The 25,488-nt window shown below is 39.9% G+C and overlaps 1 protein-coding gene across 1 annotated transcript; it reads left to right on the forward strand.

The window, feature by feature from the left end:
* Positions 1-25,037, forward strand: Dyrk4 (dual specificity tyrosine phosphorylation regulated kinase 4; the record flags this gene model as incomplete). The annotated part of the gene is made up of 13 exons (XM_046424144.1): positions 1-81; positions 750-866; positions 1,586-1,724; positions 4,714-4,877; positions 7,374-7,510; positions 7,838-7,978; positions 10,011-10,149; positions 12,538-12,619; positions 14,794-14,966; positions 17,168-17,228; positions 21,447-21,576; positions 23,817-23,992; positions 24,698-25,037. Coding segments are annotated over 13 exons (1,782 nt in total), but the record flags the coding sequence as incomplete, so codon positions are not given.
* Between the last annotated feature and the right edge of the window lie 451 nt (positions 25,038-25,488).

Genomic DNA, 25,488 nt, shown 5'->3' on the forward strand with positions numbered 1-25,488 from the left:
GTTGAAAATAAGCCTTTGGCTCAAGTCCAGAAGCCACCCTCCAAGATCAAGAACCTCAAAATGACCCGACTTTTGCATAAGGTAGGAAGTGTTGGTTAGTGACTTTAGGAAAGGACGAGGGCAGTGGATGGAAGAAATAGCTTTTTACAGGCACTTTTGGCCAACTCAGCATGACAATGAGAGCCCTATATCCATATCACCATGCTTCTCTCCACACAGTTTTAAACATGGCTATTTGTTGATAGTTAGATTATCTCTTTACCAATCAGTTAATCAATCAATGTAGGAGGGCAGTGATCCAAGTAAGAAGGTCAAGTCTATAAAGTAGCCGTAGAGGAAATGGGAGTTTATGTTGCATTAAGAAAGATTTGCATTGTATAGCAGAAAGGCCTTCTCCATGTTTGGAAGGTAAGATATTGGAATGAGAATAATAATGGCTATCACTTATGGAATACTCTGCATAGTTTCACAAAAGCTATGAGGTAGGTCCCATTTTTGAGAGTGATGAAGTAATTAAGGCTGAATCAATGTGACCTATTCAGTGTCTACAGCTAGTGAGTGGTGGAATGGGGAGTCAACCCCAGATCCTGTCTGCTAGATTACTCTGCTCCCTGGAATCTTCTTTTTTTTCCCTCCAAGAATCTGGGTTTAGGCTCATCCTTGTTGTGGGGAGGAGTCTAGAAGAAATGACCTCTGGAGAATTTTCTTATCTGAGGTTTCTATACCTTATCCAATTTCTCCTCCTATAGGGTACAAACACCAACATTACTTCACTCCCTTTTATGGATACCAAGGAGAAGAAGAATGTGATCAACCTCCCACACATCAGCAACAAAATTCTGCTGAAGCCTGGTGTGCTGTCCCGGGTGAGTATAGGGCAGTGGACATGCTCCTGAGCAGACAGGTGAAAGACCTAGCTTCAGTTCAGAACCACATCTAGAAAAGTCCAAGAAGGAGGGGGAAAGGAGTAGCAGCTAAAGAGTTGGGTTCAAGTCCTTTTCTCACTCTTTGTACTGAATATGTACTTGGGTAAATATGCCTTTTACTTTCTCTTACCTACAAAGTGGGCCTTTAGGGAGTTGTCGTCAGGGGTGATTCATTGAGGAAAGGAAAAATGAAGTTGTGGTGTATAAATGATAGAAGAAAACAAAATCTTGTTTTCCTTCCATGTCATCTACCATTTTTGTAAAAGGACCCAATAAGATACCATGTAGAAAAGTCGTAAGAGGTGTTGTTATATAAATTCAAGTTTACATGTCCTTAAGCAAATTACTTTATCTAGTTAGGAACTGGCCTCCTCAAGAGCAATGATAAAAACTGTTCTCATCTCTTTCTACAGTGACACACCCCTGGGGTTGTCAACTGTATGCTCTAATGTGCATGTCTCCTGGGGCATGAGATGAGAATTAGATACTTCCTTTGGGAGAAAGGTGGAGAAAACCTACTGTCTCTTAACTACTGTTTTCTCCCTGGAAAGGTAGGACAAATCCTGTCTGGATGTGAGTGTTTTGGGGCATATAAATAGTTTACGTCCCCCAGAAGAAGTTGAAGTAGTTCTTTATTACCAATTTCTTTCCTTGGACAGGAAATTCAAACGCACAGTCGTAAGCTGGCCTCTGAGTACAAGGCTTTAGAAGCACCTTTCCACCCTAGCATGAAGACTCATGAACACAAGGTAGAAGAGAAACCACCAAAGAAGCACAAGGTGCCTCTGACGGCAGCAGGTATGACACTGGTGGGGTGGGCAGTATCAGCATAGGCGGTGGTTGGGGGGGGTCAGTGTTAAGAGCTGAGCTGACCTGGAGAGGGCTTAGCTGCCATATGCTGGAGTAGTCAACTAAGGCTACAAATCAAAATGAAAGAAGTTAAGCCTTTACCCTCTTACTGAAACAGTATAAACAAGAGGCTGGGTAAGAGGAAATACCAGCATCACACTGTTCTATTACCTACCTTGGAACTATTCCAGGTAAGCGTCAGATGCTTTAGTGCAGACAGAGGGCACTGTCTCACTGCCTGGGGAGTCCCAACAAAAGACTTCTGTCATTTTATGGACTTAGGAACAGAGGAAAGTGAGTGGGGAGGAGCTAGGAGTGGACAAGTCCAGAATACTGAAAGTAAAGTGTCCTGAAAGTTCTGCCTTTCTCTTGACAAGGGGGTCTTGGCAGAGGTGCTTGAGGCAGGCCTCAGCTGGGTCTCCAATAGAGGGCTCTGAGTGGGGGCTTCTGGGTTAGACAGGCTCATATGCCTTAGAGAGTCAGTCGCCTGCCAGGAGAATTTGGTCCTCAGCTGCAGCTCTGGTCAGAGACTACAAGCTCGGGCTGTGGACCAAGTCTGGTGGGGGAAGACAGCTGCCCCTGTGGAGCCTGCCAGATTAAGCCTGGGTAATTGTCTATTGTGAGGTCTGAAAGATCACACACAGTCTTTTGGCAGGAGCCACGCTCCTCACAAGGTTCAGAGATTTCATGACCTCTTAGGATTCAAAGGAAGAGAACCAAAGTCCACTTAGCACTTACCATATGTCAACACTGTCCAATGCTCACAGCTCTTCTGCCACAGTGCTGAAGTTGAGATTGTTGTCTTTCTTAAATGATCTCAGGAGTGACCCTCCTGCCAGGAGATGATTTCAGTTCTGAGTTCATTCTGCGTTTACAGAGATGGTATCTGCCTCCTTCTATCTTGGGTCCTGATTCTGTCCTTTGGGCAAGGAACATACCTTATTTAGCTTTGACATGACTGCTCTTCGGGTATATGAAGACAGTGGTCTTGTGCTCTATGTCTTTTTTTCTTTCTTTCTCCTCACAGTTCAACTTTTCAGCAATTTGTCAAATAACATGGTGCCTCCTACCCTGATCCTGGCTTCCTGTCTCTGAGTACTCTTCATTTTATTCAAGTGTGAATCTCACTCCCCACCTCGCCCCGCTTGCCCTAACACAAACGCTCATGTGATCTGTCTCATGTAGCTTAGAGAGGCACTAACAAGCATTCCCTCTGTGGTTTGAAGTATTAGCTGGCTCCCCTGCAGGCGGGAGTGGGAGTAACCACAGGACTTTTTTTCTTTTTTCTTTTTTTTTAGTTTTATTGATTTTATTTTTTTTAAATACACGATAGAGAAGTGCATTACATATAGAGCACAATGTTTTGTATCTTTGTATATAGAGTATGTTCATGCCAATTCATGCTTTTATACATGTACTTTTTTGCATTACAATTCTTATATACCACAATTTTTCATATCTGTTTATATATAAAGTATATTAACACCCAATTTGAGTCTTCATACATGTACTTTGGATAATGATGTCCATCATGTTCCACCACCTTGCTAATCACCTGCCCCCTCCCTTTCCCTCCCACCCCTCTCCCCTATCTAGAATTCATCTAATCCTCCCATGCTCCCCCTCCTTACCCCACTATGAGTCAGCCTCCTTATATCAGAGAAAACATTCAGCATTTGTTTTTTGGGGATTGGCTAACTTCACTTAGCATTATCTTCTCCAACGCCATCCATTTACCTGCAAATGCCATGATTTTATTCTCCTTTAATGCTGAGTAAAATTCCATTGTGTATATATGCCACATTTTTTTTATCCATTCATCCACTGAAGAGCATCTAGGTTGACTCCACAGTTTAGCTATTGTGAATTGTGCTGCTATAAACATTGATGTGGCTGTGTTCCTATAGTTTGCTATTTTTTAAAAAAGGTACACTCCTACATTGCTGGTGGGACTGCAAATTGGTACAGCCAATTTAGAAAGCAGTATGGAGATTCCTTGGAAATCTGGGACTAGAACCACTGTTAGTTTGACCCAGCTATCCTTCTCCTTGGACTATACCACTGGACTTCTAAAGTTGCTTTTATGTTGCCGCAGTCTGGCTGGGCACAAAATCACGAGCCACCACACAGCTTGTAGATTCAAACAGCAACTCTTTATTCCCGAACTCACACCAGCCGTCTACAATCACGTTCTGGGGAAATCCACGTTCTCTGCCCAAATCCACCTCCACTGGGCTTCTGTCTCCCAAAAAATACTGTCTGAATCCTGTGAGAACTCAAAGGGGAACTCAGGCAGCAGGATACGCCCTATTCCTAGCAGGAATAATCTTAAACCTGGAACGCCCTAAACCCAATTATCCTGAACCGGGAACACCCTAATCCGCCCTGGTCCTTGAGCAAGGTCACCTACATTCAATGTCACTGCAACATGGGGTACGCTGGCAAGGAAATTGTCATATCTACTTGGCTAATGGCTCCCAGCATTATGTCACCTGCCTGGTCCAGAAAACTTGTAGTTTTTAAAACTTCTCAAAATAAACTATTTGTCTGACCTGATTCCACATGAACTTGGACAAATTCACCTTAATGGTACACTATTGTTGTTATGGGCTTTACTTCTGGACTTATTATTTTAAATATGTATAATAATAATAATAATAATTCCTATTTTGCAGCAACCCATAGCTCTTGGGGCACTAAATTCTCTTTTCCCTTATGTTTGTGTTGTCATATTGAATTTTTTGAAATAGTTCCAAAACCTTGGCATTTATCCTTGTTATATTTCCTCGTGGGAATATTCTCCATGCATGATCTTTAAGAAACCACCTATTTGAGGAAAAGGCTCATGAACTAGAAAAGACATCACATCATCTGCACTTTCGGTAAATACCCTTGTTGCCTCAACTTAACTAACAATTATCCTGTTTTTTTCACATAGAAGCCCTAAAGAATTTTAAGAGTAAGCTGTCTCCTTATGAGCAAAGTGAAATCCTGGGCTACACAGAGCTATGGTTCCTGGGGCTTGATGCTGAGAAACTCAATGTGGCTCCAGAGAAATTCAGCAAGACAAGTTTTGATGATGAACATGGCTCCTATCTGAAGGTGATGAGGGAGGAGGTCATGGTGACCTCAGGTGGCTTGGGTGCAATAGAGAGTATGGAAAGGAAAGCAAAAGGGGATATTTTATAATGTTTTGTGTTGATATGACAGGAACTAGACATTCCAACAGATGCTAATAGGTGCTAAACCAAATAAACACCTTATTTAAACCTGAAATTTAGTATGCAAAATCTTCTAACAGAATGGTGATTTTCTTCAAGGGTATTTGGGATAACAAGTTTGCATCCTGAGTGAACTCTCACAGGCTATTCTCTTGCACCGTCCTGGATACCCTTGGAAAAGATCAGACTGGAGTAAGATGCACTTGCCCCTCAATCTCCCTTTTCGTCTCCTCCACACAAGCCCATTCATGGCCCCTTTTGTGTTTTATAGCAGATGTCATTCCCTCCACAGACAAGAATAGTTTTTGTCACTGTAGTGTCCCTGGTGTACAGTGCTTCACTTCATTCCATTTTTCAAAAATTGATTGCAGAGACTCCTCCTTTTCTGACTGTACCTCTGGGGATCCCAGGGTAATGCCTCTTTCTAGCCTGAGGATGAAATCTGGACAGTGATCCCCTCTTCTGAGGATGCCTGCATGAGTGACACTTAGTTCCAGACAGGCTGTGAGCTGTCTGCACTTTCCTACTTCTGGAAATTTCATCACAACTTGGTTTTAGGATATGAATCTTTGAGGGCTTCATAGAAGAGATAAATTTTCTTAACATCATGTTTCTCAAGTTTGACTATGCACACAAATCACTTTAGGTTCCTGTTCAAGTGCAGATTTGTGTTTAGCAGGTCTGGGGTGGGACCTGAGATTTTGCATTTCTGAAAAGCATCTTGGTGAAGCCTATACCACAGGTCCTTAGGTAACACTTTTAAGAAGCAAGGATGTGATTTTATCACTCACTCTTCATCTAGAACCCTGGTTTTTAACAATTTTAGGTCAAGGATCCCTTTGAGTATCCTCATCCCAGAAACATTAAGCTGTGCGTGTGCAATGCTTTGGGGCATTAATGGGTCCTTGGTTAAGAATCTTCAATATAAACATTTTCTCCAATTCAACCACATGTCCACAACCCCTCACTCCTTGCTCCTTCCTTTGCTTTGCCCTACCTGAGTCTAGAGTCTCTAAGAAATCACCTGGGGTTCAGTACTATCTTTATGGGAATTCACTGGAACTCAGTTCTTCAGTCTCAAATCTTAGAGAAGTATGATTTTCATGGGGAGAGAGGGATAATGTGCATTCTCTGTAAGCTCCAATTTTTATTCCTATTTTATTCCAGCATATACACAAATATATAATTCCTAAACAAATGACAGCTACATTCTCACAACAAATGTTAATTGTAAAATTATTTACTGAGCACCTGTCATAAGCTTGGCATCTATTAGACTCTGAAAATACAAAGGGAACTATCATGAGTCAAGTAAGCACAACCAAAGTCCAAGATGACGTGTAAGCCAATAATTATGAGGCAACCAAACTGATGACATGAAGAAGATAAATGTAAATGCTTGAAAAATATATGCCAAATTTGTGCAGATTCTGTCCCATTTTCATGAAAGACCTTTAGTCTAGACTAACCCTCTCTGATGTATCAGTAAAAAGTTTTACATGCTCAAATTTATGGTGTTGATTCTTCTTTGTGAATAATCCTTTATCCTCAAACACAGTCACAAACCAACCTGAAAACTTGTACACGCTTATCCCTCACCTCTTTCAAATTCATGTGTAATTGTAGAAAGCTGAGATCAAGAGCCTGATGACCTTAGAAATCATCTTATCCAGATTCTCATCTTCATCTTCACAGATGAGGTCACTCTAGCTCAGAGTACATAAGTGACTTATTTGAAGACACCTAGCTCAAGTCTTTAATGGAAAATTTCCTGTGGTTTTAACTAAACACCTGGTTTCTTGCACAAGGATAGTCATGGGTGATTCTGGCTCTTAGAAAATATTACTCTCACCAAGAAAGTCTGTATTAGCTTCAGAAGGGGACTAAATATGAATAAGACTAGGAGAGGACCAAATCTGGTCAGGAAGGAACAGAACAGGCATAAAGACTTCTCTGATTGATAGAGGGACATCAAGGGTCAGAGATAGAACTCCCCCAAAAGGGAGCTGATGTTGAACTTGAAGAATCATGAAATTCCTGAAATAGAAAGGACTTTCAGTTTTGCCAAGCCCCCTTACTTTTTAGGTCCTAAGAAAGACATGCAGGAAACCAAAGGGCTGGGACTAGCACCCAACATTTCCAAAGACTAACTAATGTTCTTTTCACTGCTTGACATGGGTGGAGCCTGTGGAACTAACTGTCCCTGGCACTACATGGGTGGTCTTGGATCCAGGAGATCACCTAACCACTACAGTAACAGAGAGAAGGGTGGGAGTTCAGAACCACTCCCTCCAAGGAGTGACCCATGATCTAGGGATGGGGATCCAAGGGCCCTAGGGTCTGGCTCTTTTCCTCACCTCTGGCCTGGCTTCTGCAGGTCCTGCATGACCACATTGCCTACCGCTACGAGGTTCTGGAGATGATTGGAAAAGGGTCCTTTGGACAGGTGGCCAAGTGCTTGGATCACAAAAACAATGAGTTGGTGGCCCTGAAAATCATCAGGAACAAAAAGAGGTGTGGCTCCATGGATGACATAGGCCATAGAAGATGGATTGCCTGGCTTCTAGCTGCCTCAGGACTCCAAACCTTTCTGACTCTGCCTCTTCCTCTTATATTTCTCTTTATTCTCCCTTTCCTATTTCTCTCTCTTCATGTCTGAGTCCATGAAGGGGCAAAGCGGAAGTAAGAGTGTGGAGTTATTAGTGCTTTCTGCGGTGTTAGACATTTCTGTTGGGGTTGTGGTAGGGTCTGAGAAAATGGGCTAACTGCTGCACTATGACATGATACCTGTGTTTTCTGTCCTCATTCCCCACCCTCCCTGCCACTCCCCAATCACCTCAGATTTCACCACCAGGCCCTGGTGGAGCTGAGGATCCTGGAAGCCCTCAGAAGGAAAGATAAAGACAACAAGTACAATGTGGTACACATGAAGGACTTTTTCTACTTCCGGAATCACCTCTGCATCACCTTTGAACTTTTGGGGTAAGTCTTTTTGATTCATTTTCTTTTGAAAAGTTGCTTAAGGGAACTTGAAGAAAAACTTTGAAGACATAAAACTAGATTTTTCTGGGCGTGAATATCTAGTGACTAGTGTAGACATAGCAGACGCACAGTTATCTAGAAGGTCCAGAAGTGAGGAGAATGAGACCCAAAACTGAGATCTCACCCCATTCCTCAGCAAACCTGTTATCTGCCAGCATACTCATGTTGTGCTTCCCTGGTGCTGAGGACTAAGTACTGAGTAGGTGGAAAATCCAAAACAAGGCCTCTGCCCTCAAGAGCTAAATTGAAACATGTTTAAAAGGACTTTCTTTGCTATCATGTTCCCCACACACTGGCTTCCCATCTCTATGGTACAGAGGTTGAAACCTAAAAGAACAGGAAGCTGGATTATCAGAGTGGGAAAAGGACTTCAATTCTGAGTAAAGAAGGAGAAGGGCAGATATTTTGGGTAAGAGAGCAGAGTCTTGATTTAAATAGATTGGAATCATTTGGGTGAATATTGGAACTGAAAAAGCATTCCAAATGGGAAATAATCAAATGCTAATTTGATTATTCTTCTCTGTGAGAAGTCAATATGATGCAATTTAAACAAGCCCAGAAGACATTTAGCAAAGGAGAAAAATCAGGGTGAACCCTTAGAAGACATATGTTTCTGGATTCCCTGAGTTAGTACTTGGTGCTCCCGCGACACCATCACTGATGGTGAGGTTCTAGGAACAGGCTATATTTGAGAGGGAACATGGGCACTCCCCTCACCTTCTCTGATAATTACAAAATGTGTTCTATCCTACCATATGCAACAGTGGATCGTCTTCTGTGGAGCAAAACAGACAGTCCAGGCTGCCTTTCTTGCCCATTAATCACAATGCCCGGTTAGGACATCACTGTACTTTAAAAGGGCTCTGTGAGGTCAAGAGAGGCCAGTGTGTAGAAGGAGAATCCTAAGCCCAGTAAGGTGGAGGTACCCAGGGTCACAGGTCAGGATGGCATTTCTCTGTTGTACCTCTCAAGAATGAATGGCTTGCCAGGCACAATGGTGCACACCTGTAATCCCAGCAGCTCAAGAGACTGAGAAAGGAGGATGGCAAATTCAAAGCCAGCCTCAGCCATTAGCAAGGCACTAAGCAACTTATTGAGACCCTATCTCTAAATAAAATATAAAAAAAGTGTTGGGGATGTGGCTCAGTGGTTAAGTGTCCCTAGGTTCAATTCTTGGTACAAAAAATATGGCTTTCTAAATACCACCAAGGCTAGAGAATCTTAGAAATGAAAGATCAGGAAGAGCCTGCAGAGTCATTTCTAGGTCCTTCTCTTTCCTTCCTATCTTTGTCTCACAGTTTGCACAGAGATCACAAACTGGCAATTTACAAACAAGTTTTTCTTTTTAAAATGCTTGGAATTAGTTTCCAAGACTTGTAAGTTAGCAGATTTCATATAATTGAATATGCTTTTATATAACATTTCAGGATTCTGCCTCTCTAGAGAACTGAGGATTATCTGGCAAGAGCCAGCCTTCATTATAGCAAAGCCACAGTTAGATGGGACCAAGCAGCCACACTTGTCTTTATAGAGTAGGAGTCCCTCATTTACCTTAGCTCTCTCATCAGCACACTCCCTTTCTCCTTTACCTACAATATTTAGATAATCTTGTTAGGTCAGGGTAGGAATGACTTGGTTGAGTGACTAGTGGGCTTCCGGGGCCCTTCCAAGGGCCTGAGAACTATGACTACTATAGAAATTTGATCCAATCTCTGAACCCACTCATGTAAATAAAGTACTTAAGTGGCTTTGTCATGTAAGAAATCAGGGTACATTGGAGAATCCAGCATGGTTGAGTGCCAATCTAGGTCTACCCTGAGTCACTGAGAAGGCTCAGTTTATCAGAAAGAAAAACCTTGCCTACTGATTTGAGATTTACTTGCTTCTAGAAGGGAATCCAGATAACACAGGATTGTTTGTAGGTTCAAACTTGGATACTTTTTATACTCATCACTTTTTCTGTCTTTCCCAGAATCAACTTGTACGAGTTGATGAAGAGTAATAGCTTTCAAGGTTTCAGTCTGTCGGTAGTTCGGCGCTTCACCCTCTCTGTCTTGAAGTGCTTGCAAATGCTTTATGTAGAGAAAATCATCCACTGTGATCTCAAGCCTGTGAGTATAACCTCTGTCCTGCCAGGAGAGCAGGTTCTCACCACTCTTTAGTGGCAGTTAGGGCAGCCAGAATGGCTAGGGCTTCCAGAGTGGCAGCCCTAAAGTCCCTGCTTATAGGCTAAGTGAGATGCAATGAAGCCTGAGGCACACATATTGGAAGGACTAGGAGAGATGTAGTGTACTTGAGGCAGCTAAGAACCAGAGGGGTTTCCTACAGAAGTGGTAGGGGTGGGTGGTGGCTGTCTTGAGCATCAAGATGTTTTACAAGTAGTTTTGGGGGTCTGGGTTTACCCACTTTTGCCCTTTCAATCATAATAGTTCTTAAGAATTCTTGCTGGATTCTAGAGTTTTCCCTTATCTGTTCTGCAGAGGCTTGTGCCATTCACGTAGATGGATCATTCTACTACTCTGCTAAGTCCTTACTAGATCCACTGTACTCTGAGTTGCTCCTCAGGTATGGCACACCTCAGTCCACTTCCTCTCCTTCAGTGGCTGTGCCCTTCTTACTTGTCATGCTAGTATTGTATTCTTAGCTCATTCTGTGTCTCCCACTGGACTGCAAGCTCTCCCAAGGTCAGACTGTTATGTCCCCAGGACCTAACATGGTGCCTGTGAGAATAATGGAAGGCAATAAATAAATGCTTGTTAAATGAGCCAATAATTGCAAATGTGAAGAAGTAATACCGTGTAGGTAGCTAAGGACAAAATGTGAGGAACACTCGTTCCAAAAATAATCTGACCTTCACAAGGTGAATATCCCTTAAGTTCCTTACTCCCTTCTCTGCACCCCCAAACATGATTTAATTTTTCTAAACTGTTACTCATAAATAAAATTGAGGATATTTTTTGTAACTTAATATTGTAAAGATAGGGGAGGACATTGCTTTGTTCTCCATTTCCAAATGCCTGACCTTTAGCTTTGCGGTTCCAAAAATTCACAATGCAAATGGTTCTTGGGCTTAGGGAAGTGACTTTCACCAAGGAAATCTGTAAGACACTTAATGGCTAAAATATAAAGTAACAGATTTCCTTGACAAAGTAGATCAAGTAGACTAAATATGTGCATCCCTTTGGAAAACATACACATTACCAGCAGGGTGTTTTGTGAGTATTTATTAAAGAATCAGGGAATTATTCTTATGGACTTCATGGTTAGTTTGGGTGAGCTATGATCGCTCATTGCATTTGTCCCTTCCCTGGACTTCTTTCTACCAAAAAGATGGGAGATGAGAGGGTATGGTAGTCAGCTTTTGGTCCCTGTGACAAAATACCTGAGATAAACTACTTACAAAGAGGAAAGATTTGTTTTGGATCACACAGTTTCAGAGGTTTCACTCCATGGTTGAATGGCTTCAACCATGTGATGAGGCAGAACATGGCATTAGGAGTTCATGGCAGAGCAAAGCTGTTACCTCATGCAGCTGGGAACCAAAGAAAGAGACAGGGTCCCAATATCCCCTTCAAAGGCACAACCTCAGTGACCTAACTTCCTCCAACTAGTCCCAGCTCTTAAAGGACCTACCACCTCTCCACAATGCCATAGGCTGATGACTAAGCCTTCCACACAGCAAACTTTGGGCTTTTATCATAACAAAGGGCCAGCCCCATCTAGTGAAGGGGTCTTCTTTCCATTGGGCTAGAGACACACTAGAAATTCTTTTAAGATTTCTGCTAATTATCCTCCTTGCATTAACACAAAGATTCTTTAGAAAAGATACCATGGAGTAAATTTGGATTTTTAGTTTTGGCACCAGAGGCTTCAGAAGAGGCCTGCTATGTCATATGTGCCATGTTATGTACTCAGCAAGCAATGACATGATCCATTCATCTGACAGTGAGATCCATGAGGCACAAGTAGGACTTTAATCTTCCGACCTCAGCCAGTGCTGAAAGGAGAGCCCAGAAGCTACACCTTGACATTTCATGGTTTCCCCAAAGTCAGTGTGAGACACACAAACCCCAATTCTAACTTATTTAGTTACTTATTTATTTATTTGTTTGTTTGTTTATTTATGTTCTTTATTGTCATAGTGGTAGGTCTACAGGGGCAGTAAACCAATTCAGTGACATTTGTAAGGCAAGTGAGGCACAGAACTGGGTGTGGAAGAAGATCTTAATAAACCCACCATCTTCAGGAGTTACATAATCAATATGGGGAAAGGTACATGCAAAACAGTGAATAATTAATCCAAAGAAGATGTAGACTACAAGTCAATGGGAAATAAGAGCAGGACAGCACAATGGAATGTGGAGAAGATGCCAGAGGAGGAGTTTGAAGGTGGTGAGATTTGAACTAGGCCCTGTAGGGGTGAGCATTTAAGTAAGTGGGGCACCTTGGGCAACATTGATTTTTATAAACTTGACCTGTCTTTTTTCTCTTTGTGCTAGGAAAATATAGTGCTATACCAAAAGGGCCAAATCGCAGTTAAAGTTATTGACTTTGGGTCCAGTTGTTATGAGCACCAGAAAGGTAGGTTCCCCACTGTCTGAGTTCTCCCATTGCAATTTCTCTCCATTTACACACAAGACTACCTGGGTTCCAATCTAGGATCAGCCATCCAGGGTTACAAAAAGTATGATTTTGAACAAGGTGTTTCACTTCTCTGAGCCTAAGTTTCCTCATCTATAAAATGAGAAATTAGATTCAAATACCATAGAGGCTCTTTAAAGATCTTATATTCTGTGGACATGAAGTTACAAATAAACATTGGGTCACAAAACTATATGTGTATCAGAAACACCTTGGGGCTTTGAAAAATTATAGTTTCCAAGGCCTCACCCTACTAAATTTCTGGAGAGTGCACAGGAGTTTGCACTTTAGAAAACAGCCATTCTAATGTTTGGGATTTACTGTCCTAGATTCTCTAGGCTTTGTACTTTTTTTCCAAACTAGAATGCAGGAAGTAGCCCCGGAGCACATTTGCATCAACCTTGATTGGATTTGATTTAAGTTCAATTAACTTGGCTTCTGTCAAGACTGATGTAGAAAACATGTACCATTCAACAAATGTCTATTTTCTGGTATTCATCATTTGCTGGTTTGGGTACCAAAACCAAAACATGAAATATTACCGTCCTGGGTTGTTATATATAATGTAAGAGACAGAAAGATTTAAAAAAAGTAAAATAAAATAGGTAGAACGATTGGGAAGATACACAGGCTCTATTAAGGGCACACACACAAAAAGACTTTGGGACCAGCCTTCCTGGTGTCAGAATGTGTCAGAGGGAGCCCTCTGAGGCCGCAGAAAGGACTACTGGATAGGTATTCCCAAATAGTCTGCAGAACCACTTTGGAGGACCTATCTCCTTAATATATTTTTCCATATGGATCCTATAAGAATTCCATCCAGAAAACAATGCTCCCCATAAAAAACTTGTATGTTTACTCTTTTTAGATATTGGCAACTGTATTAACCTATTAGTTACTATTTATCTTGGGCTGCCAGGATGCTCAGAACTGAGTTTGCAATTACCGTATACTTGCTTTCTGACAGTAACTTCCTCCTTTATATTTCTCCTGACTTTCCTTTTATCTTTAACTATGAGGCAGTATGGAGTATGGATACTGGAATTGGACTTCCTGGTTTCAATTCCTAGCTCTGTTCACTGGAAGCTGAATGACCTGAATGACTGGAAGCTCATTTAACCTCAGTTTTCTTAACTTTAAAATTGAGACAAAAATAGTACCTGCTTCATAGGGCTTTTGTAAGGATTGAAAGAATTCATCTACATAAAGCACTTGGGATAGTGCCTGGCACATGCTAAGCACCTCACAGGTGCCATTAAATTCATGTTTTAAAGTACCCTATATATATGAACTTGGCATAGTACTCAAATTCATTTTGGAAAAGGCATGGTATAAAAGTTGTTTTTAATCAAACATTTATTTTAAGTTACAGAATTATTACATTCTTATAACCAATGTAAACATTAAAGAAGTGATTACGGCCCCTCCCAATCCAGGAAATCACAACACAGAAAAAATCAAAATGTTGCATTTCCCCGGGTTTCCTTATCTATAAAATTATAGATTTCCTTATCTATAAAATTATAGATTCCTTATCTATAAAATTTAGGCCCCCTACAATATAATCTTCTTTCTATCTTTATTTGCTGAGATTTTTGTTGAGCTTTTCTTTTAGTACTTCATTATACAATAAATATATATAATATATTGAATAGACATTGAATTTAAATTTTGCATTTTGTACACTTCCAATTCTGATATGCTTCCCCCAGTGCCAAATCACAATACTGTCAGAAATTATCTTTCCAAAGTTCACCTGACAGTATGAAAACTTAGTTTATATTAGTTTTATGATTTGCTTCTTTAAAAACTTGTCTGACATAAAATGTTTTAAAGTACCCTGCTTTAACTTGCTCAGAACAATGCCTACTTTGGAGTTCCTTATCAATAAAGTGGGGATAATAGCACCTTCATTTATCATCAGGTTGTTGTGAGGATTTGATGATGTTTTGTTTTTGATGTTACTTTCATCTTGCAGAGCTCAATAGGGTAAGAAGGTGGGGATAGGGGATTCTAAATTATCTGCCATCTTCAATTGCCAAAGTATCCTGGAGAGGGGGCCCTGGAGAGAAAGCCAGCTTTCCCACATCAGATTTCTCTTTTTGCTCTAATAGTATACACCTATATCCAAAGCCGGTTCTACCGATCCCCTGAGGTGATTCTGGGTCACCCCTACAATATGGCCATTGATATGTGGAGCCTGGGCTGCATCTTGGCAGAGCTGTACACGGGTTACCCTCTGTTCCCGGGGGAGAATGAGGTGGAGCAGCTGGCCTGCATCATGGAGGTGAGGAGGAAGGCCTGCTTGGTTGGTGTCCTTGGATGGCTTCAGTCCTGACATTGGGCTACATCAGACTCATCAAGGGCAGTGGCCTGCGTACTATTTTTTTTTTCCTTTGGTCGAAGTTTCCCTAAAAGTGTTTTTGAAGTTACATACTTCTTGTACATTTTTGAGAACTAACATTTTTATTATAAATTTACATAGTTTCAAAGGATGCTATTTCCCCCTTAATGTAAATTGTGACATTTTAAAGTAAAACTGTTAAAGCAATCTTTCAAATATATCCAAAAGAATTAAAAAAAGAGTGACCTAATACCCACCAAAATCTACCTTTAAAAGGACATGAATAAGTTCTTTAACAGTTGTACCTTTCTTTAACTCTTTTTCCTCCTTGAATGAACTTTTTAAAATTCTAACTCATGTATAGAATTTTATTCTAATTTAACATAGCTTTATTTTTAAATATATCAATCACTATAACTTCAAATTTTTATTATCATAAGCTCCATGTGTAGAATTTTTTTCTCAAGAGATCACTAAAATAGAACTAGTGCATAAATTAGGATAATTAGTAGGCATAAAATGTGAAATTTTACTTCACATTGTATACACCTCTTAGAAGAATAAATGGAGCTGAGTTTTCTCTTTTTCCCATTAATTTTTATACCTGTAAGTGAACACTACTTCTTTTAATTTTTTTTTAGTTGATGATAGACCTATATTTTATTTATTTATATGTGGTGCTAAGAATTGAACCCAGTGCCTCACACATGCTAGGCAAGTGCTCTACCACTGAGCTACAATCCCAGCCCCAACATTACTTCTTGCTACAATGAACAGGCTCAGGACCAGGCCGTTACAATACATTGATTCCAAAGATGTGAGCCCAAGAAGGAAACCTGTTCTAGTTATGTTGCCTCATTCTGTGACTTTTTTTTTAAATTCTGTGTAACAATTGAATAATGATATATCATCAGAAATTATTTTTATCAACCTATCAGCTGAAACAAATAATTGGAAATTATCTGACAAAAAATAGGCAGCATTCAGTAATGACTTTTGCTCTTTTAACCTGGGAGGACTATTTCCCAGTAAAAAGGCTTTACTAAGACTCATCACAGGATTATTAATCACATCTCATTTTTTTCAATGAAGTTTTCTTGTAGAGCTAAATTAGACAAAATGGAGAAAATAACTAAAAATTTGAAAAATTCAAATTTTAGGATTTTCCTAGTAAACTGATAAAAGTTTGACTGTGAATCTCTCTAAATCAAAAGCTAAATTTCTGTTTTCTAGATTGTCTCAAAGTTAATCAGTGACACATGCCTTTGAGAAGTATTAAATATAGATGATTTCATTTGTTGTTTGAAACTAATAATAAAATATTAAAATAATTTAGATGAAAATATCTAGAAATGGTAACTATGGTGGAATCAACACTGGCCTGGGAGTTAGTAAATTTGGGGGCTAGCCCTTGTTCTGACTTTTTGGCAAGTCATTTCCTACTCTGGACTGGAAAATGAGAGGGTCAGACCAGATGACTTCTAAGACTAGTAATGATTTTATGAAATATCCCTGAACCATTCCTGCTTCTAATACCAAGGTGAATGTGGCATCTGGCTTGAGCTTCCCACTGCCCCAGCACTGACTCAGTTTCCCCTTGATATCTGTAGGGTTGAGGAGCAGGAAGGCAGGATTGTGCATGGATTATGGCCAGAAACCTAGGGCTGAGAGCAACCCATAAATTTCTTTATCTGTACATCCCTATAAGATTCAGTAGAGAAAAGTGAATAAGTAGGCCTATACTTTTCTTTCCAAGAAGGAATTTATCTTACAAGAAATGCCTTCTCTGGTGATTTGTATCTCCTTTCCCTCCCTTCTCTTCCCAGTGTTCCATGCTGGGGTGTGTCATTCCTAATTCAATGTGATCAGCATGTACTGACATTGAGATCTGGCTGCTATCGAGGTGGCTTGCCTTTGTTGGTGCTGATGTCTGTTTAGAATAGCATGTGAATCTTAAGATACTGAGACAGCCCTGGAGACATGAGCTCTGGGTCTGCCATGCTACTGACTTGATGTCATCACTTAATATCCTCAAGTTCTTATCTGTAAAAGGCAAAACGTGGCCAAAGTCCCACCTAGCTCTTAACAGTCTTTGAATCTGTGACTTCACCAAGAGTGAACCAACTACACTGTGCTTGTTGAAGGTGCTGGGTCTGCCGCCAGCCCGCTTCATTCAGACGGCCTCCAGGAGACAGACGTTCTTTGGTAAGTCCCCAGGTCTAATCTCTTTATCTCATTGTGTCTAATGAGAGGTGTCACAGGTCTTGAAGGTACTTCCCATACCCTAAATCTCATATTTTGCTTTTCTCCTGTCCCCATACCAAAGGGCAGGATGTGGTTTAGGAGCTTACAGGCAATGAAAAGTGGTCCCAGATGGCATGCTGGAGATGAGATGGGTGAAATCACAAGGGGAATGGGTTCTTGGCAATACAAATGCATTGGAGCAGGAGAATGATCAGGTTCCCACTCAGAAGACCTATCAGCAAGTGTTAGAACCTCAGAAGATAATGATCTCCACTCCTAGTTCTCCCTACCTTCCCAAGCAATTTGCTCTCTCAAGCCATGCACTGTGCAGAAATATTGGAGCAGACTTCTTTTAGAGAGTAGTGGGGAATTTCATTGCTATGTTTTATCATTAATGGAACATTATTTTTTATTGCCCCAAATCTTCTAATCCCCAAGACCCTTACTGCCCCAGGTTCACTGTTACTCTGTCATAAAATGGGTAATTAAGGCCTGTCAGAACAATTTCGGTGTAGATGTGTTGTTGCTGGTCAATTATGATTGGGTCATGTGTCTGAGTTTTGGGATTCAGTGTTATCTGCAGCCCTGTGCTGCCCCTCTCATCACAATTCCCAGGCCCTGAATTCTATGATGCTCTGTCTTTCTATGTGAGTGGTGCTGTACACGTTGAACAGATGGATACCAACTGAGGTAGGGCTTCCAGGACACTGACAAGATAAAGTAAATTCCAGATCTAAATTCTCTCTGAAGAACCACAAAAAGCTTAAGGGGTTCTGAGGCAGAAAAAGTCATCTTGGGGTTGTGGCTCAGTGGTAGAGAGCTTGCCTCTCACACATGAGGCACTGGGTTTGATCCCCAGCACCACATTTAAGAAAAAAAAAAAAAAAAAACTAAATAAAGGCATTGTTTCCATTTACAACTAAATATTTTTTAAAAGTCATATTGGCCTTAATGTTATCAACATGGAGCAAAATCAGACATGAGGGAGAGAAGACTCTACAGACAGGGCCTTCCTGCCATCTGGAATGACATTTTTTTAAAATATAAATAATATTTTATTGATTTAATTTTTTAAAATACATGACAGTAGAATTCATTACAATTTTTATTACACTTAGAGCACAAGTTTTCATATCTTTTTATATAAAGTATGTTTATGCCAATTCATGTCTTTATACATGTACTTTTTGTTTGTTTGATTTTTGTTTTGTTTTGTTTTGATTTTTTTGCATGACAATTCTTTTTTTTCTTTTTTCTTTAGCATTTTCTTTTTTTATTTGTTTAATTAGTTACACATGACAGTACAATGATCTTGACATATCATACATTTGAATCAGATGGGGTATAATTTCTCATTTTTCTGAGTGTACAGGTTGCAGAATCACATTGGTCATGCAGTCATGTATATACCCATAGCAATAATAATGTCTATTTTATTCTCTTGTCCTTCCATTCCCGCCTTCCCCTCCCATCACTTCTCTCTACCCAATCTAATGTGACATACTTCTTTTTTTTTCCCCCTCACATCATCATACATGTATTCTGTATAACAAAGAGGGTCTCTTTCTGGAATGACATTTTTGACAAGCTATTGTTGTCAGGTTAGTTCATAGGCTCACACAGGCTATGCCATCCCAGTCTTCCTAGCCCTCCCACTCTCATTTTCAACTGAAAGTGGCCTTAGAATGGGTATGTAAGTCACACAATTTCACTTCACAACTTGCCCCATCAATAGGAGAGTCAAAATATTCTCATGGGGGGGCCACTGAGACAAAATGGTTTCATTTATGCTGTCCAGTGTGTACTGGTTCAGTATGTGGGGATTATACTGTAGTCTCCTTCTATACCATTTGGTAAAACATCACAGGCCTGAGCCCTATATAGGATTCCTGACCCTTTTTCCTGTTCTCCATGGACTCCCCATGATCCCCAAACTGAAAGCTGAAGGCTTAGCAAGCAGAGATGTTCCATGATCCTTCTTTGTTCAGTGGTGAGGTATCATCCATTCTTAGTTGGTCCCATGCCATTCCAGTGATTAAATCTCTTAAAATATCATCTTTCAATTGTGGGTAGAGCTTTGAAGACCTTGCCTCTCTGATCAAGAGCGTGTCCTGGTTGCCACAAAATGGTGTCCACATACTCACCTTTCTTCAGAGCTGTTAGATGGTAGGCAGAAGCTCTAGCTGACTTACTGATATACATTAAGCAATAAGACTGGTCTTTTGACCCTATATACTTTCCCCATCCACCACTTACATTATTCAGTCTTTTGGATTTTTGAAGGATTTGGAGGAAGAAAAGTGGGGATATTAATGTTTCTTCCTGCTAGACAAAGTCGTTGGAGAAGAGTCACATCCTAAGCCTTAACACTGACCTCACTGAGATAGCATCATGGTGGTGACTAGAAGGAAGGGACCACAGGGCATCTTGGTGGGGAGATACCAAAGACATATGCATGTCCACTTCACAGACTACTTGATCTCTACCATCAGCACTAGGCTATAGGATGGCAATAGGGTTTTGGTAGCAACATTCACACAGTTTCACTTCCTGTGCAAGAAGAGTCTTTACTCTCCAGTGTTTCCCAAACTTTTCAAATTACAAGAATCATTTGGGCACTTGGCAAAAATGCTAATTCCCATGATCATTCTCAATGATCTATGAGATAGCAAGTTTGAAGCAGGATCCAAGATTCTGTTTTTGACAACAGCTCCTTATGAGTCTTCTGACAAGGTGCCTATGGTAAATGCTGTGTTCATGTTGGTTCTTGATTTTCCTTTTCTTAGGTTTGGACTGCCAACAGTTTCTCAGCTCCTAGCCACTCCTAGTTAATCTCCTCATAAGCAGTGAAGTGATGTTGCCTCAAGGATAGCGAGACACTTAGGTGCCCGAGGCAGCAGCAGGAAGAAGATGGAGAGAATGATTAGATATTGGGGAGGCCCAGAGGTGTGAGGAAGACTTTGATGAGAAAAACAATTACTTAAATGTTACTTTAGGAGCTAAGTTGTTTAGAGAACTGGGAGCACAATTCTTCTTTGGTGAACATAATTCTTTAGTCAACAAAAAAGAGCAACATAATTCCCCCAGTCACTTTTATGCATATCAATACAGAGATATCTGTGTATGTATGTACACACACGCTCATGTACACATTTATGGGAGTTTCCTAGGAATTCAGTAAGAGTGGTTGTCTTTTGGAGGACCTGAAAATTACACTGGTTACAAAAGTAGTAGAACTTTATTATTTACCCTCTAGAATGTGCATAACATGAACTCCACTGAGTTCTGTGAGAATTCAATAGTGTAAACTGTGTGTGCATATACAAATTTACCACTTAGGCGTAGACTTACAGGGTATAAGCAATAAGTGGTCAACTTTTCTAAGCATATACACAAGGATCTGAATGTCAAGGTGAATGGTCTTACCTTCAAAGCATTTCACAAAATATCCTTGGAAACCTTTGGAGCTATTTTGGGGTCTTCTTTTCAGGGATGACAAACCATACATTGGTGGTTTGTCTCCATTCTAAACTGTGTCTTCAGCAACCAACCAAGTTGGAATATTCCAATTATGGTCAAAATTTTGATATAAGTGTAAAGGTATAATGAGGATGATTTGCTTGTATGGTTTGAAAATGAGCCCTGAGAGCATTCTCCTAAAATAGCTTTCTTTATTGTACCTGTGGATGTCCCAAATTTTCACATACTTGGGCTAGTGGGGAAGAAGTGAGGACACAGATAGTTTAGAAAGGGACTATATCCTTTTTGTTCAAAGCCATTTTTGACACTTCAGATTATCATTGCCATCACCATTATCATTCATCATCATTATTATCTTGCCTTTGTTTATATTCAACTAAACTGTCATTTGATTTGAGGAGAAGTTGTGTGTGAGAGGCTCAGAACCTACTGAATAGTAAGCAAAATTGTTTTTAATGTTAATTGCATTCATGGAATAATCGACCTGGGTTATTTCAAAGTGACTGAGACTGTGTGTGTGTGTGTGTGTGTGTGTGTGTGTGTGTGTATGGAGATGGGTGGGCTAGGGTGTGTGTTAAGACAGAAAGTAGAAGAGCTGCAAAGATGACTTCAGGAAGCAGTGTGGTTGAGTGGACAGCTGTGATGTGACCAGTGAGTATTTACACCTGGAACTAAATACAGAATATTGTATCTCTAAAGATTCCAAAGGTTTTCCTAAAACTATAACCAACAACAGGGGGAAAAAAAGATACCCGGATTCCAAGGATCTCACGATGGTGCTGAAAACCTATGACACCAGCTTCCTGGACTTTCTCAGAAGGTGTTTGGTGTGAGTTTGTTGGGGTGTCTCTTAAGTACTGGGTTTCCTCTTAAGTACTTGTACTTTTGCATGTGTTTGCTGGTGAAAGTCTAAGACTGGGAGATGGTTATAAAAACATCAATGGTAGAGTTTTGCAGTCTCCAAATTGCTTTCATGTCTGCCTCATGAAACAGTGCTCTCCCCCTACTGTGTGATGATCAGGGCAGATATCTGCTGTATTTTGCAGATATGCAGCTGGGTTCCAGGAGAGATTACAGTGTGTGTTAGGATTTGTCATCTTCTTGACCTGAAGCTGCATGCCAGTGAGATTGTAAGCAAATCCTAATGTCTTCTGTTTCTTGAATGGAAGGCAACCTCTTCAGTGAGCCTATTATAACCAGTATATACTAGGTTCAGAGCCCCTCTCTATTCCCCTAGGATTCAGTGCCCAAATCCTCTTGCATTAGGGAACTAGAGGACAGGTGAGTTGTAAAACATTTATTATGTACAATTTTTACAATCTATATGCATATTTTGAATCTTAAAAATTAGGTTTTGTACTTTGATCAAATCACAATGAAAAAGGAGTTACCACACGAAGCACCCAACACAGTGTACAGTTTGTAAGGTTCTTGGAAAATGTTGGCTATTGCTTCTATTTTACTATTAAAGAAGTTTCTCAAGTCCATCTCCACTGAGTGCAAGTATCAGCTGAGTGCTATTCGACAAGTTATCATTTCTCTCTGGGCCTCAGTTTCCTTTTCTATAAAGTGGGGGCATTCCTAAAGCACCTTCCATCTCTATCAGTTCTACAGTTGTTTAGTTTTAGAAGACCATATCTTTATTATTCTCTCATTATTCCAGTGGAGTAATTTTAGCAAAATACTTCTTTGGCATTTGTGCATTCTGTAATTTAGGTTCTAGCTTAGAGGGAAAACCATCAGATACCACTGAAAATATTTTCATCTATGGGAGTTATACTATTTACTTCTCTGAATAATTGAGATAAGGATTCTGTACCCCATTTTACCAACATATCCCCCAGCTCCATGCTCAGTGCCTTAATAAGTGCCAGAAACTGCCCAGTGAGACAGGTGAGTTGTCTAGAAACCCAGCCATCCTGAACACAGCTTAGCACAAGAAAAATATTATTTTCTTTTTTAGTGTAAAACATCAATTGCTCACGACTTTTAAGAGATGATTCAAGTTGATGGGGGTCTACTCCCTAATCTATATACTGCTAATCAGCAATTTATGGAGTGAGAGACTAAATTTTTTTAGCTAAAGTCAATAGGATTAGTAAACACCTAGCTTTATGTGCAGGTTTTATTGGCAGGCTCCAGAAGTCCAGAAGAGGGGAGATGAAGTTTAAGAAGCAGTTCATTTGACAAAAAACTGGGAGCTTGAATTGCTCATGCCTTTGAGTCTGGACTAGTAATACCATCTCCCTGCAGTTGGCAGCTATTCATTCCCAGCATGATGGACAATAGCTAGAATTTCCTACCTTGGAAGGTGGTTAGATGGTGGAAACTACTAACTATGACTAATAGTAGTGATGTCTTTTCTGGTAGTTGAGGGACTCTGACATGTAAGATTATTTTATTCTGTAAAATGCTAATGGGTAGAATTAGGACCTGGGTAAAATTCACTGAAAAGTGAGCCAATTTTGGTCCAATAAAAATCAAGAACTTTTAAAGAATCAGAGTTTTTAAAAATTGGAATAGGAGGATCTGTGACTTTACTGCCAAGTTACTGATATTACTTGAGAATGGCTAGGTAATTCTATGTTGGGAATTCCGTCAAATGCATTTTATTACTTTGTTAGAAGTTTGCCTGTATCATATCCAAGTCGCCTTATAAATCTTAATATTCTAAAATTCTATAATTTCCTTTATGATATATATGGAGGTCCAAATCCCACATCTTGGGAATTGAAATTAAATATCTGTTTCTAATCTTTTTAGCTTATGAAATCCTAATTCCAAATAGGTAAGGTTTTTAAATAATACTTCTTGTAAGAAAATTTCTAGAAATCTAGAAAATTTAAAATTTAATAAATTCCCCAGCTCCCATACAATTTTTTAAAAAAATTTGTTTCTAGTAGTTGTTCTCAGATACTTTTAAATTATTTGATATAATCTTTGTTCTGTGATAATATATTTGAGATTAGGACATAGCTCAATGAAAATATCTTTATTGGGTTCTTAAAATTATTTTAATATTAAGAGAAAATAAAAGAGTAATCCATGCCAGGCTTTGTTGATGTGCAGATGGGAACCTTCTCTTCGTATGACCCCTGATCAGGCCCTCAAGCATGCTTGGATTCATGAGCCACGGAACCTCAAACCACGGCCCAGGCCCCAGTCCCTGAGGAAACCCAATGTCTCTCTTCCTTCTGAGATAAGCAAGAACAAGGTTCAAGAGTATCATCACTCAACCAAAACAGGTATAGCCCTCAGCCAGACAGTCCTCTTCCCATAGTTCAGGGAGTCAGGTTCTTCTAGAGGAAGGTCAATTTCTTTGAACTTAGTCTTGGATAATTTATTTCTGGCTATGACATTATTAGTCTGCCCTTCCTTATTTTGAGAATTTTTCTTTTTCAAGAAACTTGGCTTTTAGCCATAGCCACCCACCCGCCTTATGAGGGATTTTCCATTTTTCTCCCATATTCAATCCCTTTTCTATTCCTTCCCTTTTCTTTCACTGTGTCTGCCTCTTTATGCCCTATAATTACCTTTTGAATTTTTATCAGTGACAAATTCTAGGATTATGCAAATCTTTTACATGTAATATAGCTTAGTGGTTAAGCATAGGCCACTGGTATCAAAGTACTTGGGATGAAATTCTGGCTCTATCACTTACCAGGTGTGGGCTCCTGGATAATTTACTTAACCATGATGCAGATCCATTTGCCTATTTTTGAGAATGAGAATAATGCTTATTCTGTAGTGCTGCTGAAAAGATCAAATGAATCAGTAAATGTGAAGTGCTTAGAATGATGCCTGGAACATTAGAATGTGCTTTACAAATGAACTATTTTTATTATATCATTATAACCACAATTTTCCCAAAATGATTTACAACCTAACAAAGTTAGAATATGCAGTCATTCATATTTGAACATCATTCCGTCTTTTCCCTCCTTTGGCAGATGAGACCACCAAAGAGACTGCAGACAAAATAAAAGATGGTGCCACTAAGAATGTTCAGAATTCAGCTGATCAGCAGGACTCTGTCCAGCACACTACTGAGACTGTCCAGCTGCCTCCTCTAGTAGAAGCTCCCAGAACGCCAGAGGCTGTTACTGAACCAGAGGTGGCCAAACCCTCCACAGAACAAAGTGGCCCAAGCTCCTCCTCTAGTAATACAAACATTTTACCATGTATTGTATGACCCTTGCTGAAGGGTCCTGTGTCCCGTTCCTTTCCAGTGATTTGTATTCAAGACAGCACTTATATTGTACAATACTTCAGATTGTTGTTTTTCAATGCATAAAGGTTTGTTTTTAAAAAATCAACTCTCTCTTCACATAGACAATTGGCCTGATTCCTCTTATGAATGATGTGGGTGGATGTCCTTATACCTGAACTCACTCTTTAGCTACGTGTGTGTGTGTGTGTGTGTGTGTGTGTGTTTTGGGGGGTAGATTTAGTATCATTAATGGTACTTTAAATAAATTTTTTTTCTTTTTGCCCATGATTGTCAACCTATATCTATCAGAATTTTTGTTTGGAAATAACAAAAACTAAGTTCAAATTAGTTTAAGTAATAAGGGACATTTGTTATCTTATGTCACTGGGGAATCAGGTGGGGTAGATGCAGTTTCAGGCACAGCTGTATCTAGGAATTCAAATAAGGTCATCAGAGCTCAGATTAACCTTGCTACTTTTTCCTCTTCTTTCTCTTTCCTTCTTCCTGTTCTTTTTCTCTTCTGCCTTGATT

Source organism: Marmota monax, unplaced genomic scaffold (assembly GCF_021218885.2).
Source record: "Marmota monax isolate L192 unplaced genomic scaffold, Marmota_monax_Labrador192_F-V1.1 WCK01_AAM20220418_F8-fsc00186, whole genome shotgun sequence".
In the NCBI taxonomy this organism is placed as follows: Eukaryota; Metazoa; Chordata; class Mammalia; order Rodentia; family Sciuridae; genus Marmota; species Marmota monax.